This window comes from Micropterus salmoides, unplaced genomic scaffold (assembly GCF_014851395.1).
Source record: "Micropterus salmoides isolate LMB-PRFRI ecotype aquatic unplaced genomic scaffold, ASM1485139v1 Ms_hic_scaffold_1, whole genome shotgun sequence".
In the NCBI taxonomy this organism is placed as follows: Eukaryota; Metazoa; Chordata; class Actinopteri; order Centrarchiformes; family Centrarchidae; genus Micropterus; species Micropterus salmoides.
In genome coordinates this window covers 29,419,472-29,438,563 of record NW_024040040.1, presented here as the reverse complement: position 1 = coordinate 29,438,563, position 19,092 = coordinate 29,419,472, and the positions used below count along the sequence as shown (strand labels likewise).

Here is a 19,092-nt window from a genome sequence, read left to right as displayed (position 1 = left end):
ACATATTTAGTATGTCTTTATATTTGGCAAGTTGCCCTCCCATAGATCCAGGCAATTGCAACACAGCCAATCTAGGTCTACGCTTACTCCATATGAAAGAGCTAAGCCAAACATTCAAATCCTGTCTTACGTTATCAAACAAGAGAACATAATGAGATTTTTACATCTGATTGAATGAGGGGGTAACAAAAACACTTAGATAGGCAAAACCCAAAGGAGACCATTTAAAAGGAAAAAATTGTATAATATTAGGTATTGTAGTAAGACTACACACTGGCATAGCTTCTGATTGGGTCAGACTGATCTTATATCCAGAAAATATGTCTAACTGATTGATCATCCCAATTAGTGCTGGAACTGATGACTTTTTTTATAGAAGGTTATTTTACGATGTTTATCCACCACCTGTAAACCAATAGCTTCTGCCAATGGTTCAATGGCAAGTGAAAAAAAAAGAGGCAACAGAGGGCAGTCTGATGCCTTTATGAGTAGGGAAATTTTGACTTAACCCATTAGTCAGGACAGCAGTTTGAGGGTCAGAGTATAAGACCTTAACCCATTTCATGAAATTATCCCCTAAACTATATCTAATGTATAAAATACGTACGGCAGAAGATCGTCTAACCGAGTGGCCAGGATTTTAGAAAACAGCTTCAACATTTAAACGAGTAAACTTTCCAACCAAACCCATCTGGTCCTGGTGATTTACCATTCTGCATTCTCCTAATAGCATTGATTACCTCTCCTCTTGTAATGGGTCCATTAAGGAGGCTTCTCTGTTAATCTGATATGGTTGTGGCGAGTCGCTTGTCTGTTCGGACAAGTAAAGGTCCATGTAAAATGTCTTAAAAGAATCATTCATATGCTTATTTTCATAGAGCCAAGCATATTTTGTACCGACCAAAATAATAAATTTCTTTTTTGTGTCACATATACATTTGTTTAAGTACTTTTAATTTAGATAATAAGGTGTTATGTTGAATACAAACTTAAAGAGGAGGCCAGTGTGAAATTTTAAGCAAAATTACATTATTGCTATTAAATGTACTTAAGACATAACAGTAAATTTGTTTGTAAACTTAAAAGATGCTTATTAATGTTTCAACTTAAATTTCATCACTGCTTACTCTTAATAATGCTTCATCGTTCAACTCAAACCTCATCATCAGACTGCTGACTTTCTACAATCACCCTCTTTGCATGGTTCAGGAAGTCTGGCCTCCCGGTTCTGACAGAGTCCTGGTGACACACTGTATTATTTTCTGGGAGTATTACACTTTAACTTCACCTTGCAAGAGCAATTCATGATCAGCCACAGTGGCTAACCATCAGATGCCTTCCCACCACCAACAGGAAGATAGGAGGCGGAAAGGGAAACCTCATGGTCTCCTGGGAGCATCACTCATGGCCACAGCAGTGCTTTGGCTCTACCATTGGGAAGGGTGGGACAGCAGCATGAAGCCTGACCATGAAAAGGAAACGTCGTCCAACTCCTGTTCGTTGAAGAAAAAATGAGAGACAATTGCCTGGTCTGACAGCTATTTATACACAGGTTGGGACTGTGGATGTGGCCCATGCCACTGATGGGTGTAGACAAAAGCTCTTCAGTGTTACGCATGCGTGCGAGGAATGAACCCACTAGTGATAGCCATACAGGGTGAAACCTATACGAAACAGGATGCCCCGACAGAAATGCATTTTTATGTTTTCCTAAGGTATGCTGATTGCAGAAGGAAAATTACAATTAGTGGTTCTGGAAATAGGCATGGATAATAATGGTAGATTTGTGCTTTGCTCTCTGTTAATTATGCAAGGATTTTATTAGCATGCATTTACGCGCCAAACTTATTTAACAACAATTTTCTACTCTCCAGTAATGATTCTTTTTTGGCATTGGCAGACTCCTATAGTGTAATAGCAAAGTGAAGGCTTATTCATTTCACTCAGGCCGCCATGAAACTTTTTCTAGGATTGATAATACACTCACCGGCCACTTTATTAAGTACACCTGTTCAATTACTTGTTAACACAAATAGCTAATAAGCCAATAACATGGCAGCAACGCAATGCATTTAGGCATGTAGACGTGGTCAAGACAACTTGCTGAAGTTCAAACCATCAGAATGTTGAAGAAAAGGGACTTTAAGTGACTTTGAACGTGGCATGGTTGTTGGTGCCAGATGAGCTGGTCTGAGTATTTCAAAAGCTGCTGATTTAGTTCTAAATATCCAGTGAGCGGCAGTTGTGTGGACGAAAATGCTTTGTTGATGTCAGAGGTCAGAGGAGAATGGGCAGACTGGTTCGAGATGACAGAAAGGCAACAGTAATTCAAATAACCAGTCGTTACCAGCAAGGTAAGCAGAACACCATCTCTGAATGCGCAACAAGTCAGACCTTGAAACAGGTACAGCAGCAGAAGACCACACTGGGTGCCACTCCTATCAGCTAAGTACAGGAAACAATTCACACAGGATCACCAAAAGTGGAACACAAGATTGACACAAGATTGAAACGGAAGATTTGAAAAATGTTGCCTGGTCTGAGGAGTCTTGATTTCAGCTGCAACATTCAGATAGTGGGGTCAGAATTAGGCGTAAACAACAGGAAAGCATGGATCCATCCTGGCTTGTATCCACCGTTCAGGCTGGTGGTGGTGGTGTAATGGTGTGGGGGATATTTTATTGCAACAACTGAGCATCGTTTAATTGCGTCAGCCTACCTGAGCCTACCTATTGTTGCTGACCATGTCCATCCCTTTATGACCACAGTGTACCCATCTTCTGATGGCTACTTTCAGCAGGATAATGCACCACATCACAAAGCTCAGATCATTTCATACTGGTTTCTTGAACATGACAATGAGTTCACTTTACTCTAATGGTCTCAACAGTCACCAGATCTCAATACAATAGAGCACCTTTGATATGCGATGCTATCATGTCAAAATGGACCAAACTTTAAGAGCAGACTGTCTTTTTATCACATATGAAGCAACAGCTTAGTGACTTTGTCCACAACAACAAAGAATGCTGCAACAATGCTCAAATCTTATGGGAAGCAGCTAAGTGTTTTATAAGGGGATGCGGTATGTATTGGGTTTGCTTCCAGTTTACATTCAGGGCACAACAGACGGCTTAGTGAAACTGGGAGGGAGTTTGAGAGAATAGAGCACGAGCAAATAACAACACCCTTAGTTACCAACACAAATTTACTTTCTGCTCTTAGAGGAGAATATCCGAGTTTATTGTTGGAAAAGGCTGAGTTTAGAATACACCGAACAAAGCAACGGTACTACTTTTGATGGTGAGCTCCCAAGCAGGCTAGACATGAACAAAGTGAGTCTAAAGCAGTAATAAATGCTATTCAGACAATAAAGGGTGAAGTTGTGACACAACCCTGTACAATTAACTACGTTAACATTTACATTTACTCATTTGGCAGATGCTTTTATCCAAAGCGACTTAACATTTGAGGAACAACATACAAGCATTTATAAAGCATCAATGCAGTAAGATATCTACAAGTGACAACATATACTAGGAAGAGCACCAATAAACACTAGAAGGACCTATTAGCTCGTACATAATCAGTGAGGTAAATACCTATAGGGGAAGAAGTAAGAGTTAACAAATAGTGCAATCAATACAAAAGAACTGTAAGGAGATTAAGAAGAGCATGGGAAGTGCACGTTAGAGGTTAGGGGTTAAAGGTATTATAAGAGGAAGTGTTCTCGGAAGAGAAGACATTTTGTTGTAATCTTTATGCGTCAGAAGGCCAGCTAGATGTCCGCCTTGGTCCTCACTGCAACTTTTCAGTCACCACTGTTTTTTTTTTGCATCAAGGCACAAGACAGGGCCCTTGCTTGCCTCTGTTCACAGGCCTATAGAGAAAGCAATGGAATATCCTCCATAACTATTTTTACAAACAATTTAGACACTATCTTTCGCTTTATGCAGATGACTGCCTTCTATTTATTTCTAGTATTCAGGAATCATTCCCACATGTTTAGACCCTATTGATTATTTTCAAAATATGGCAGGATATAGAATAAACTGGTCCAAATCTGCATTTCTCCCTCTGAATTCAGCAACTATGAATGCCCATGTATGGTATCCCTGTATGTGTTCCTTCAAGTATAGACATTTACCCTAACCTTTGTCATTTCATAGTTTAGGAAAAATTGAATTGTATTAAAAGAGAAATAAAATAGAATCTCAAGAGACTGGGGTATCTCCAAGTCTTTATGCAAGGCAGAATCTCAATTATCAAAATAAATATCTTTCCCCTTGTTAACTTTCTGTTCTTTATGATTCCTCTTACTTCTCCACCTCAATATATTTCTGAAATGCACTCAAATTGCTTCCAATGGTTGCGCCATCAGTGTATAAATGTGTTTCAGTCAGGTGGTAAGCCATATTTATTTTCCCTGTGGGTTCTTTTTTCTGTAACTGGTTTGACAATACTGAATTGCGCACATTTCAAGACATAAAAACTGAATATGATCTGTCAGATACTTCTTACTTCCTCTACCCAAGACTGAGATCTGCAATGAAGGCATATTGGTTTCCCTAGAGTCACTCGGTGCCAGAGCACACCATTGAGTCAGGGGCTGGACTAACACAGAGCTCTAGAGGGACTGTGACTTGCATTTATGAGTCTTTTTTCTTCAGCATCACTGTAAAGAGCAAGCAGTAGAAAGGGCATGCAAAAGAGATTTTCGTTTAAGAGAAAATTCTATATTTTGGGATATTTGTTTAAATTCTATTCTGGATTTTACAGGAAGCCAATGTAGAGAAGCTAAAACAGATATCTCTGTCAGAACATGTGCTGCAGCATTCTGAATCAGCTGAAAAGTCTTAATAGACTTTTTCGAGCAGCCTGATAATAAGGAATTGCAGTAATCCAGCCTAGAAGTAACAAATGCATGGATTAGTATTTCAGCATCATTTTTAAACAGGATGTTCCTGATTTTTGCAATATTATGTAGATGAAAAAAGGTGGTCCTTGAATTTTGCTTAATGTGAGACTTAAACGACATGTCCTAATCAAAGTCCGAGATTCCTCACAGTGGTGCTGGAGGCCAGGGAAACTATATCTTTAGATAACGCATCACGGAGATGCTTGGGCCCTAGAACAATAACTTCAGTTTTATCTGAGTTTAACATTATAAAATTACAGGTTATCCTGGTTTTAACATCCTGAAGGCACATTTGAAGTTTAGCTAACTGATGAGTTTCATCTGCCTTGATTGATAGATATAATTGAGTATCATCTGCATAACAATGAAAGTTTATGGAGTATTTCCTGATAATATTGCCTAAAGGAAGCATATATAAAGTGAACAGGACTGGTCCGAGCACACATCCTTGTGGAACTCCATGACTAACTTTGGCGTGCATGGAGGACTCATTGTTAACATGTACAAACTGAAATCGATCTGATAAATAGGACTTAAACCAGCTTAGAGTGGTTCCTTTTATGCCAATTAAATGTTCCAGTCTCTGTAGTAGGATCTGATGGTCAATGGTATCAAATGCAGCGCTAAGATCTAATAAAACTAGTACAGAGACAAGTCCTTTTTCTGATGCAATTAGGAGGTCATTAAACTATTGCTTTGTAGAAAGTCACACAGCTTTTTGGCAACTGCTTTCTCAAAGATCTTAGAGAGAAATGGAAAGTTACATATAGGTCTATAGCTGGCTAAAACATCTGGATCAAGGTTAGGCTTTTTCAGAAGAGGTTTAATTACAGCTACATTAAAGTACTGTGGTACATAGCCTGCTGATAACGATAGATTGACCATATCTAGTAAAGAAGTGCTGACTAAGGGTAAAACTTCTTTAAGCATTGTTGAAGTTAGTTGGTAAAGATTGAGGGAAGCAAAGCAGTCTAAACATATATCTGGTTTTACAGCTGTTTCTAAGGTTCCTGAGTTCAGAGATAAGTCTGTGCCAGTTAAGGGCAGGTCTTGGTGAATTTTGTTTCTAATAGTTAGAATTGTATCATTAAAGAAGCTCATGAAGTAGTAACTACTGAGAGCTATGGGAATACATGGCTCAATAGGGCTGTGACTTTCTGTCAGCCTGGCTAAATAGTAAAACTATCTTGCCAAATTAAACGAGAATTGTTCAGTTTGGTGGAACGCCAATTCCTCTCAAGTTTTCGCGATATTTGCTTTAATTTGCAAATTTCTGTATTATACCATGGAGCTAACCGTCTTTGTTTTATTATTTTCTTTTTTAGAGGAATTGGTTGCAGTGATTTCCAACTTGGTTTTGAAAGACTAAAAACAAGGCTTTCAAGTGCGTTACAATTTAGTCTAGGCTTAGAGCTTTGCTTCAAATACCGGAATTAGCACTAATAATATTTAATATAAGGGGAATGCTATACACTGCATAATTGCAATTTCAAAAATATGAAATTAAAATGATGAAATAAAACTATTAAACAGCAATACCACATCTCTATGTGTATTTCCCTTATGCTTTAGAACTACTTGAATCTGTTTATATGAGAAAACATCACCTGGTGGCCGCCATTACAAAAAACCCAGGACAAACTACCACATGCTCAGTGTAATTTCACATATTCTAGTAAACTCAAAACTAAATACTTTTTCTTCACATGAGGATATACTCTCCTGTAACTTGTTACTCTCATAGTATAGGTAAAACAAACAAAAAGTGTTCTTTTCACACTGTTACATCTACATCACATGTTAGCTAGGCAGTTACAACAATAAGTGGTAGCTTAAAAGTGCAGTCGACACAAAACTGAAACTCTGTCTTTGAGCGCTTATATTGCCCACAAATATAGCTAAACATCTCGGTACTATGTACACCTGATCTCAGTAGCTTTATACCACATATTACATACTTGCGGAGCAGTAAGGAACACACACAGTTATTCATGTGTGACCAACTCAAGCGCTGTCTTTATTCTGCCCATAACATGCCCAACATGGGCTTAAGATAAGATAAGATAAAATAAGATAAACTTTAGTTGGCCATCAGTGCTGCGCAATGCTGCAGTAACACACAATAACTACATATGGACTTCACAATCACACACATAATACAATCTGTTCTATACATTTACATTGCATTGCACAAGGATATGAGACATACAGTATATTGAGTTAGAAATTCCCTACTGGACCTGGTATTACAGTGACACCTACTGTCACAAATATTTCCACCCTTTAGCTCATTTCACACCCATTAATCAGATACTTAGCATTCCCCGGGCCTTCTTTAAAGACTGAATAGTACCAAAAAAAACTCTATCGGGGGTCAAGCAAAGCACAATTTTTGACACAGGTCATCAGAAAAAAATATGCAGCATCCAAATATTGTCCATTGAATGGTCTTTCTTTCACCCGTTTTTCATACTAAGTAAGGTAGCAACAACCACTTATGCATAGTATGCATAGGGGCTGCAGCCACAAACACACCTCGTTGCACACACAATGCTATGTTGGCAACCCAGTGGTTGTACTATATATATACTTTTGTCAAATTTAATATCAATCTGTTCTCTGCTACATCAGTATAAATGTATTAATGATGCAGCAAATAGCACACACACAAAATTTCCCTAGAGATCCATCCATTATTCCGTGCGGCTTCCACTATACCCCTCTCCCTGTCCCTCTCATCTCAACACCCTCCCCCTCTTCACTCCCCAAGGGGTTGTCATGGCCCTGCCTCAACCACTGTGGTATCCAAGATACGGTGACACACTCTGCATCCTGATAGGCTGCTAGCTGTTGAAGGGTGGGCACATAAAAAAGGAAAGAAGGAGAAAAAAAGGAAAGAGGGTGATTCTGGTGGTTAGATGGATGGCTGAGGCAGCACAGCTCCATGCCGAGCACAGAGCTCCATTTTAACAGGACCTCTTAACGGAGAGAAAATGTGGGCAGAGGCAGAGGAATAGAAGAAAAAAACAAGCCAGAGGCAGAACAAATGGCAGCTTGGTTTAAGAGTTAAAAACGAGCCTATGTAGGCTGGAGTGAAAAAAGAACAAGCCGGAAAAGAAGAGGACAGACGGAAGAGGAAGGAAAAGAAGAGGAGGCATGAGCATAAACCGGAGAGATGCAGCATCTCGCACCATGTCTTTTATCCTGACAACCTGACCGAGAGAGAGAGAAGAGCATCCAAAAGGAAAAAAAGACTAAACTGTTGGAAGATAGAAAGAAGAAAGAGTGAGGAGGTACCGGTTCTTCAAAGAGGAGAAAGGGAGCGAAGGAGGATGCTCAGCACGTAACACACAAATAGCTTCACAGCGCGCAGATTCATATACACGCTGACACAAATAGGTACCCAGCCTGCACTGGTAGGCCGGGGCAACGCTGGGCATCGGCAAAGTGGCAGGAGAAGCAGAGGAGGCGACCGCCAGAGCTGAGCGGAGGAGGAAAGCAGCACTAGGGAATAGTATCGGAGATAGCCGAGGACAACAACGAGGTGACGCGGTGTGGTGTGGGGGCTCAGCACTGAGGGAAAGGCGACGGGGGAGGGGCAGCGGTGCTGAGGAGGAGGAAGAGGAAGAGGCAAGGGGACTGATGGCTCGTGGCAGCGGCTCAGGGAGGTGGAGCAGGCAGAGGATGGGATTCTTCAGCGCCATGCTGCGCTGCAACCTCCCCCCAGAGACTCAGAAGGTGGTGGTGTTCATCATCATGATGCTGCTCATCATCATCAACGTGGTGCTCATGTTCCTGCTGGCCTTCCAGTAGAGAGTGCACACAGACTCTACCAGACACACACACACACACACACACACACACACACACACACACACAAACACACACACACACACACACATATGCTTCTAGAGGGAGGAAAATATCAGAGAAACTGAAACACAGAGGGACCGAAGGACCACAGAAGGACTGCCCTGTTGATGAGAGGGGCTGCTGGGATTGATGGGTGTTGAAGATTGCAGCAGCAGAACACAGGTACAACCAGGAAGGGGAAGAGGGAAGATCATGTAGTGTGAGAATGGATTGTGTGTACATTTGTGTCACCAGAAACATGCAAACAAGAGGAATTTGTTGTATATGAGCACAGGAGCCTGTAAAAGGGTGGGTTCATCCAAATTGTAATTGTTTTCTTATAATCATAATGACTGAATCATAGTTTAGGTTTGATTTGATTTGTCCAGATTTTGAGATACCTATTTCTGTGGTTTCAATCTCCACAGCAAATACAATGGAGGTTAGGGAATCCACTTTGTGGTGCTTGAAGGAAGAGGCTTATATTATTCCCTTTTACTAATTAACAAAAAGTTCCATAAACATATCTAAACCCACAATGTGTTAGTTTGTCTCTCATTACTTTTTACCCTGTGTGAGGCTCTCCTCAAAGCCCAATGGTTTGTACTGTCTCACAAATAAATAGTTTAAACAGCCGTAAAATTAGTTTTGAACAAATGTCACTCAAACAGGAGTGAATTGTATACTTTGTTGGGGACTATTTTTAAAGGTGGATTAATACACGTGTGTGTATGTCAGGCAGCGTGAAGGTGTATTTGGAAAATAAACTACTGTGTTTGTTCATGGTAATGAAGAAACATATCACCCAATGCAACAATGTGGCTCATTTGTGTCTTTTGTTTTTTAGACAACACTGGAACTCTATGGCAAAGAGGACGCGCACACACACACACACACACACACACACAATACTTATTGATACCAATAGGATGCATTCATTTTGGGGTAGGTTCTGCACATGGGATTTGTTGACTCTGACAAAAATTTAGAATATTGCCAACCTTACTCTTAAAAATTAAACCTCAATGTATCTTTCAGAAAAAGTGTGCCGTGTTATATGTTACTATGGATGATCCACAGAACAGACATTTTTTTAATACGGAGTATTTCTTAGGTATAAAGTAGTTAGATTTTTGTCTGTTTTGGATGAACCAACCCTTTAAATGCAACAATAATATATCAGAGGGCTATCAGGTGATGTAACACACTGCGGCGACCCTGTTGCAGCTCCTCAGCTCTTAGATAACTCTTAGATGGCTGATTGTGTTTTGAACATACAACTACAACTTGGCAGTTTCAACAGAACTGAATAGACAGCTTTCATATGTCTGCTGATCTGACCTGTCTATTATATCATTGACACCAGTCAACCATTCGTGATGTAATCAGTACCTAGTGAGGTATCATTTTCTGTCTTTTTGTAATCACTAATGGACACTAGTGTTTAGTGTGGAGTGCTGCTGCTGCTAAATTGCTTAATTACAGTATAGTATTGCAGTACAGCAGTACAGGTATACAGAGCTGACATCTCAGGATACAGTGTTTGAAGTGAGAGACTACAGCTCTTTACTACACCAGTCTTCTCACGTATATTTTTATTTTCTGCCTGGTTGTTAAAATAGATAGATTATCTACTGTAAATAATTAAATGTCAGATCACTGGTATATAACTCTACTCTTGCACCTTATCAGAGCAGTAATGAATCAAATATAATTATGACTGTAATGACATAAGTTGAACATCATTTATGAATATGACTGAACCTGTCTTTTCAAAATTTACATGCAGTAGTATTAGTGGGCGGGCCTTGCTTTACCTCGACTTCTGCATTCTTTTTTAAAAAGAAGCCACACTATTTTCTGATCTGCTTCTGTTATGAAAACTCTTACTTCTCGTTTACCTGTCCTCTTGATAAATTCAGTGTAATGTCAGTTTTTATACAACAGCACAGCCACATCATGCTCAACACTCTGCTGACGCCAAATGTAAACAGAAAACATGACTGACCATGACAAACTGATGTTTCTTTGCCAAGTGTGCACACAACTGAACACTCAGCAGTGCTCTTGCTGTTAATTAATAAGCCTTTTTAATGAAAGCGAGTGACATACATTACTCATTAACTTTACACCCATATAGCTACATCAGTTGGTAATCTGTAAAAGTCAGTAAATGTTGTGTATTTGTTGTTACATTTTCTTGGCACTTTTATAACCTTCCTGAAACTTTTGTGCAGAGAAGATAACTTTTAGAGATTGTTTACTGTAACCATCTAACTAATAACATTGGCGACATATGCTGACATCAATTTACTTACAGAACACGTTTTACTATATGGTATTATTATTATTATTATTGTTGTTATTTTAATTACATACAGGCCAATATACTTCCTGTTGCATTTAATGTTTTACCATTTATAAAATGAGCTTCTATTGGTGCTGCCATAGTTGAGTGAAATTAGGGTAGATATATTTGCCCCAGGGTCACAAGTAGGAACTTTGAGTGGCATTCTATTGTACTTTTTGTAGTTGGAGGTCAGGAATTTTAGGTGCATGATAGTAGCAACAGCAACAATAGCTAAAGTTCTGACAGTTTAGCTAAATCAGGCGTTTTAACTCAAAAATCTTGGGGCCACTGGCCAGGTGTTCTCACCTAGAAGTGCCTTACGCACTTGCCAGAAAGAAAAAAATGAGGTTATTTTACTATTCATTATTTTTAACATATATTTTCACTATGTACACGGTGAAGCTGAGCAACTTTTCCTCTGTTCTCTCCGATACCTCTCATGTAGCTCCACATGTTCAGTATTGTTATGTCACTTGAAATTATATTCCTGGTGTAAAGAGCCCATTATGCACTGTAATCATGGTACAAAATTAAATGACTATTTCAAAATCTAAGAAAAAGACAAAGTAAATTGCAATAAATTCTAAACATGTGAGGGAGGGCGAAGCCAAAACTGGCACCCAGACTGGCAGAGATAAATGGAAAGTGAATATGATATGAAATTAACCAGGTCTTTCCAACCTCTTTGTTTTGACCCCTTAAAATGAAGCAATATCCACTTGGGGCCCCTCATCATAGGTTGTACATGTCTGTTTGTTGTGAGCAGTTTGACCACAGTAATTTTTCTTTCCCACATTGTTTTCACTTTAATAGAATTAGTGGCCTGATTATACGAATATATGTATTAGTGTGACATATTGCAGTAAATAGTACATTGAATAAACAGTATTTCATTTTCACAGGTATAATCCAGGTCCCACATGTGTGTCTGTTTAGAGCTGTTTATGCTTGCTCAGCTGCTCACATTAGGATCAGGGGGAAAGGTGACAAGGGCACAGCTGTGTGTGTGTGTGTGTGTGTGTGTGTGTATGTGTGTGTGTGTGTGTGTGTGTGTGTGTGTGTGTGTGTGTGTGTGTGTGTGTGAGTGTAGTGTCCATTGCTGTTGCCATAGTGACCCTTAGACCGGCTCTAGGAGCACTGTCTGGATCTGGATGATCTACCTGTTTCCAACAAACTGTATGTAGCTGTTTACTATCATAACATTTAAGGGATGATATTGTGGTGTCATGTAGTCAAAGAGGAAACTGGAGAGAAAGGCAGCAGAAAGGCAAGATGGTGTGGGTGTGTTGCTTAGCAACAGCCACATCGACTGATTCCCTCATGACCATGATGGATCAGTGGAGCTACGAGACATCACAGAGAAAAAGAAAATGAGTCTTTACCAACACTAGTGAAAGACCCCCAGATTTCTCTTCTATACTTGAAAGAAGGCAGCCTGCAGAGAGGAGGAATGTTGGGCTGATTTGGTCAAGCAGGATTGGTGTTGCCCTCTGCAGGAATGAGAGCCTGAGCAGCATAATAGATGGCCTCTGTGAAGCCTGGGGCTGTGTTGACGCAGTGTGCGAGGTGGTGTGAAATATGACCACTGCAGTGTCTTCATCAATAACACTGGCTCCATCTCTTTCTGGTCTCGCTCTGTCTCTGCTACCTCTTCCTCTTCCCTGCGCTGTACTCCCATCTTAAGTGCCTTTTGCACTGGGCAAAAAACCCACTAAGCCCATACGCCACCTGCTGAGTGGTCGTGTTCTGACTGATGCTGTGTTACAGACACATCGAACGCAACATCAAATCTGAAGGATAACATCTTCTGGTCCCTTTTATGTTTCTGTCTTCCCTCTTAGGCCATCTTTAGCTGGCTTTAACCTAGTTATTGTTCTATCTGTCTGATGGTTAGACTCACTTTAGACATCCGTTGTCACCTGGTGCTTTAAACCATCACAGCCAGAGGGAGATATTGAAACAAATAAGTAAAATTAATCATTTCTGCAGCAGTAAAGCATTCTTAACTTCTTACAAAAGTCTTCTCATCATAGCAGTTAGTCCTATGTCATATTCTTCCTATGTTCAGTAGCAGAGAGGTTTTGTAAATTTAATTAGATCAAATATGTCCTTTAGAGTTTTTACAAAGATTTCTTTCAATAACTTATTTTGCAGTTACTCTAAGAATCTTTCTTTTTATGATGTTATTTTTATTTATATTATTTCTCATTTTAGTTTGTCAATTTGTTTTTAAAAAGTTATCCTTGTTTATTTTTATATTCTTGTTCTTTCCTATATTGTTTCCTCTTCAAATGGGTGTGCTGTATCACACATTTTCCCCCCACAACCCCACAAGCAGTCGCTTCTCAACCTTGTAGTAGTTTATGACCCATCCTCAGGGGAGGTATACTTTTTGGATTTTTGGGCATTATTAATTATTAGTATCATTGTATGCTACAGCATTGTTAGAAAAATAATATTTATTAACAGAATTAGTATCACTTTGTTGTGCAGCCAAAGTACAATAGCCAATTGTGGGAACAAGAAAATTGTATCAATATATTAGACATCGGAGCTGAATTTTAATTTTATATAAAAATACATTTTCACTTAGGGGTGTACTCACTTTAGTTGCCAGCGGTTTAGACATTAATGGCTATGTGATGTGTTATTTTGAGGTGACAGCAAATTTACGCTGTTGTACAAGCTGTACATTGTACCACAGTGTCATTTCTCCAGTGTTGTCACATATGATAAAGATATAATCAAATATTTACAAAAATGTGAAGTATGTACTCACTTTTGTGAGATGCTGTATGTTATTGCCTACTGTAGCTCAATGAGTAGATGTTCCATAAGGCAAAGCATGTGCCTACACTACACCTGTTTCTGTAGTGGCAACATAAACTAAAGGATGTTGGTTGTCTTAAGCGGAGCCATAAATCCATAATTGGTCACATCTCTGTTTTGGCATGTGGAGGAGGCACAGCAGGCTGTTTGGTATTTTGAGGAGGTAACTGTGACGGAGGGCCAAGATTTGATTTGAATCCGGGTCGACAGGGTACCAAACGTGCAGCTTGACCGCAACGCCAAAGAGCCAGGCTCATTGTTATGGCTGCAAGACAAAAGTAGTAGTAGTAAGTCCAACCAGATTTAAAGCCGGGTCTACAGGGTACCAAACATCCAACTTGAACGCAACGCTGACCCTGACCCGAGCGTCCTATTTTGTTCTGTGACACTTGGGCCTAGGACATGCAGCAACATATTTAGTGTTTGGTTTGGCACTTTTTAACTCAGCGTAAATGTACGTCTTTTATAAATCCGAATTTATGCTCAGAAAGTGTCCTTTTTTGTGTGTATGCAACGCTTATAAATCAGACCCCTACCTATGTCCCTTTTGTGGTGCTTCCTTTGCAGCTGATCAGTGATGGCAGCGTGGTGTTTGCCGAGGCCCTCTGGGACCATGTCACAATGGACGACCAAGAGCTGGGATTCAAGGCTGGTGATGTCATCGAAGTAGTGGACGCCAGTAACAAGGAATGGTGGTGGGGTCGCATTATGGACAGCGAGGGCTGGTTCCCAGCCAGCTTTGTACGGGTGAGAAAAACTCTGTCCTGGCTCCTAGAAGAAACAGAAATTTTCATTTTATTTATAACTGCAGCTGCTGCAATACTGCTGCAATGCTCTGTTATTTTTTAAGTGGATTGTCATTAAAACATGACTTATAATAAGTGTGCCATGTTCTTGCACAAGAATCTACAAGTAAGAAAAAAACATTAAACAAATGTCTTGACAGAAGGTAGGCTTATTAGAATGTTTGAGCACATGTTCCTCTCATTAAATCACCTGCACAACTGTAAACTAGAAGCAGTAACAAAATTGGAACTGCATTTCTCAAGAGAGAATTGAAAATAAGAGAGATGCAGAGAGAAAATCTGAATGCTTCCACGGGTTTTAACAGTTACCTGTATCCTTCTCAGTTGCGTGTGAACCAGGATGAGCCCATGGAGGAGTATCTGGCGCACCTGGAGGAGGCTCAGGCTGGCGAGGAGGTTGGGGCTGGTCTGGGCCTGTTGCTAGGACCTGGTTTACCCTGCAAAGAGCAGATGAGGACCAACGTCATCAATGAGATCATGAGCACTGAGAGAGACTACATCAAGCACTTGAAAGACATCTGCGAGGTCTGGATTAGATCATTTTTCATACACTAGCTTCAATAAATTCATCTGTTTACTATCAGGTCTCAAACTTAGTTCTACTCATCCTTTAAATTAGCTTTTGGAGCTACAAACCTGGTTCTCTTGGTCACTTTCGACAGACACTCAACCCCAGATTACTGTCTAACAAACATCCTAAACAACTAAGAGAGGGTTTTGGCAGAAAAATGACATTGAAAAAATACTGTCTCGTTCCTTCCTTAAGAAAGCAGATTATGCCTGCCAACAGCGTTATACTATACATTATTATTATGTGTATTATTGTATAATGTATGTATTGTATTTGATGGATGTTTAAATGTATTTAAACCTCCAGGGTTACATCAAACAGTGCCGCAAGAGGACAGACATGTTCACTGAAGACCAACTTCGTACAATCTTTGGCAATATTGAAGACATCTACCGATTCCAGAAGAAGTTCCTGAAAGGCCTGGAGAAGAAATTCAACAAGGAGCAGCCCCACCTCAGCGAGATCGGCTGTTGCTTCCTTGAACACGTAAGCTGAGTCACAAAAGTCAATCAGAAGCCTATGAATTTCTGCATAGGTATTTCAATATGCTTGTTTCAGAATGTATGAAAACGGCACAGACAAGCTAGTTTAAAACCTTTCTTGCTTAATGTCAGAAATCTTTTATTCTGTGTTGTTCCACATTGCCTCTTTATTAAACTTTTATTTTGTTTTCTAGAACCCTCAAAAACTAATACTGATATAGTTAGTGAACAATAAAGGGTCTACCCATACAGTTTTCGTGCTTCTAATCCATTCTCTTGTTGTCTTTTATGTGTAGCAAACAGATTTCCAGATCTATTCAGAGTATTGCAACAACCACCCTAATGCCTGCATCCAGCTCTCTAAGGTCATGAAGGTCAACAAATACGTGTTCTTCTTCGAGGCGTGCCGACTGCTCCAGAAGATGATCGACATTTCCTTGGACGGTTTCCTGCTCACCCCAGTTCAGAAGATCTGCAAGTACCCACTGCAGCTGGCTGAGCTGCTCAAATACACCAACCCACAGCACAGGTAACTGCAAACTAATTATGTGTTCACACAGGGAAAGACTTCTGGGGATCCATTGGTGCAACATTTTTTATTCATCAAAGATATCCTTTCAGACCATGTCAAAATATTTACAGCCAAAAACTGTTTATTAAAATTGCCCTTTCATGGATGATTGTCTGTTCCAGGAAGTTTTTTGTAAGATAATAAATGAACCAATAAATGAACCTCTAACCTCAGCCCTGACCAGATCTGTAAACTACTGGACCTCTGTCTAAACACCACTTATTTCCAGTACAAAAGAGGATTTTAAAGACAGAAGCATGGCTATGCCATGGGCTCACCAGTATCCCCTATTATGGCTAACATCTACATGGAAGAAGTGGAGAGCAACTCCTTCAGAGGAACAGCACAGAGCCACTGGTACAGGTATGTGGATGACACATGGTTCAAAATTAAAACCCAGGAAGTGCAGGCAAGTTCACACGAGAAGATGTCCACAACAAGTTTGGCCTTCCTGGACTGTTCTGTACACTTTGAAGAGGACAGGAGTCTGCACATTGGAGTATACAGTAAACCCACTGCACCACTGAGCTGAGAATACCAACTAGTGCCTAAGCCCAAGAAAAATAAAACCATGTGAATGGGGCAGTTACTGCCTGTGGATACCCTAAATGGACCTTTGTGAAAACAGCTACAAGATCCAGGAAGAAGAACTAAACAACCACTACACAAATGCATTGCTCAACACAGAAGGGCCAACTCTTCAGGTCAATCCTCAGCTGTTTACCTACATCTGAAGAACAAAGGACACTCGTTTGAGGACCTCCGGTGCACATTTTAGACAGAGAAGATTGATGGTTTGAAAGAGGTGTCAAGGAAGCCATTAAAGCATAGAGCTGGTGTTATTTTATATTGTCTTAGAACAAACAAATTGAAAACACCAAAACTCCTAATAGTCACAAAAGTCTCTTTTTCTGACTTGCCTATCCAGTCTGTGGCGCTCTTCCTTCTGAAGCTGACACAGAAGTTGTTATCAAAAGTTACTATAACAGGAGGAAATATGGACTATTTTCAAAGGTGGACTGATCCACACTTGATGCTCCATTTGTAGCAGCAGAAAATAAATTACAATGTGTGTGTTCATGGTGGTAATATAATAATAATAATAATATGTTTATATAGCACCATTCAAAAGCAGACAGTTTTGAAACATTTTGAGGCTTAAACGTGATGTGTAATTGCATATCATCTGCATAACAATGGTAGGAGATACATTTAAAATGACTCATCTGCCCAAGAGGAAGCGAGAACAAGGCAAACAGTATTACCCCCAGGACAAAACCTTAGGGGACACTACACAACAGAGAGGTACAAGGAGTACCAATCCAAAGATACCCACCCACCAAATAATTACAGAGAGAACTCAGGTGGTAACAATGGAGCTCTATGGCACAGAGGAATATATCAGGCTTTGGATACAAAGATAATTGTTAATATGATGCATTCATTGTTTGCTTTGGTATCTTTATAGAATTTCTTGACTATAAGAAAGATATAAAATATCAAAAGACTTATCCTTCAAGCTTCAGCTTTAAACACCAACTGCATGTTACTGTCTAATCTTTAGGGACTACAAAGATGTGGAGGCGGCCTTAAACGCCATGAAAAACGTGGCCAGGCTGATCAACGAGAGGAAACGTCGTCTTGAGAACATCGACAAGATCGCCCAGTGGCAGAGCTCAATAGAGGACTGGGAGGTGTGGCAAGAAAGCTCTTTGTTCTAAAAGGGTCTCTCATTTCATACTGTTCAGTTCTGGGTAGCAAGTAACAGCTGCATGTGTGTGTGTTCCGATCCATGCAGGGTGAAGACATCCTCATCAGGAGCTCTGATCTCATCTTTTCAGGGGAGTTGACCAAGCTATCCCTGCCTCAGACTAAGAGTCAACAGAGAATGTTTTTCCTCTTTGATCATCAGATGGTGTACTGCAAAAAGGTGCCTCAGCATGCCACACTGTATCTTTCACTCCAAGGAGTCAAACATTTTTTTTTGGTAAAATTCTGCATACTTCTAAAGCCTGTTGGCCACTTTCTATTTGGTTGAATTGTGCACCATTTCCCATTTGCACAGTGTCATGAGTGGGCATTACTTCCTTTAAGTGGTAATAAATTACAATTAATAATAATAAAAAATTATAATAATAATAAATTAAAAGCATCCACAAAAAGTGTAGTCCTAGAATCGTCCTAGAGAGGAATTCTAATGGGCTAATCAAATCACTGATAAGAACCTTTCACAATGCGCAATAGTCACTGATATTTAATTCAGTAGGGGACATGATCAAAATATGAACTAAGTTTATGTAATAATAAATTTTTGATGACATCAAAATGTGCTAAAAAATTACATACATTTTCATGTCAACATTTAAGCCAATAAAGAGAAAAATAATGATAATTTCCCAGGCCCCAAGTGGTGTCCTAAAATGTCTTAGTAGCAGCACTCAAGTGCTATGTAGTGCAAAACTTCTTTTAATTGGCTAAATCCCAATCTCCCCACTCAAAGACTTAAAGACAGGAGCATCTCCAGCTTGTTTCAGACAAAAAAGCTGAAAAGCTTTTTTAACTTTGAATCATACAATGCTGATATACAGGAGTCACAGAACTACAATATAAGACTTGAAAAGCAGTATAATGGTTCTCCTTTAAACACAGAGTTACCAGGGAAAGCCTGTGTAAAAAAGGTAAATAAACATAGGAGCAACTACAAGAAAAAAGA

At 39.7% G+C, this 19,092-nt stretch overlaps 1 protein-coding gene across 3 annotated transcripts in view; it reads left to right on the top strand.

The window, feature by feature from the left end:
• Nucleotides 1-19,092, top strand: part of arhgef4 (Rho guanine nucleotide exchange factor (GEF) 4) — a 182,463-nt gene that overhangs the window by 152,892 nt on the left and 10,479 nt on the right. For 2 of the 3 annotated variants that reach the window (XM_038723510.1, XM_038723517.1), the window contains 6 exons: nt 14,517-14,696; nt 15,080-15,280; nt 15,633-15,812; nt 16,105-16,337; nt 17,944-18,073; nt 18,178-18,309. In XM_038723510.1, coding sequence (XP_038579438.1) covers nt 14,517-14,696; nt 15,080-15,280; nt 15,633-15,812; nt 16,105-16,337; nt 17,944-18,073; nt 18,178-18,309 — 1,056 coding nt within the window. Of the gene's footprint in view, nt 1-7,806; nt 8,954-14,516; nt 14,697-15,079; nt 15,281-15,632; nt 15,813-16,104; nt 16,338-17,943; nt 18,074-18,177; nt 18,310-19,092 lie in introns of those variants that run through there. The other variant, XM_038723527.1, reaches the window with a different exon arrangement.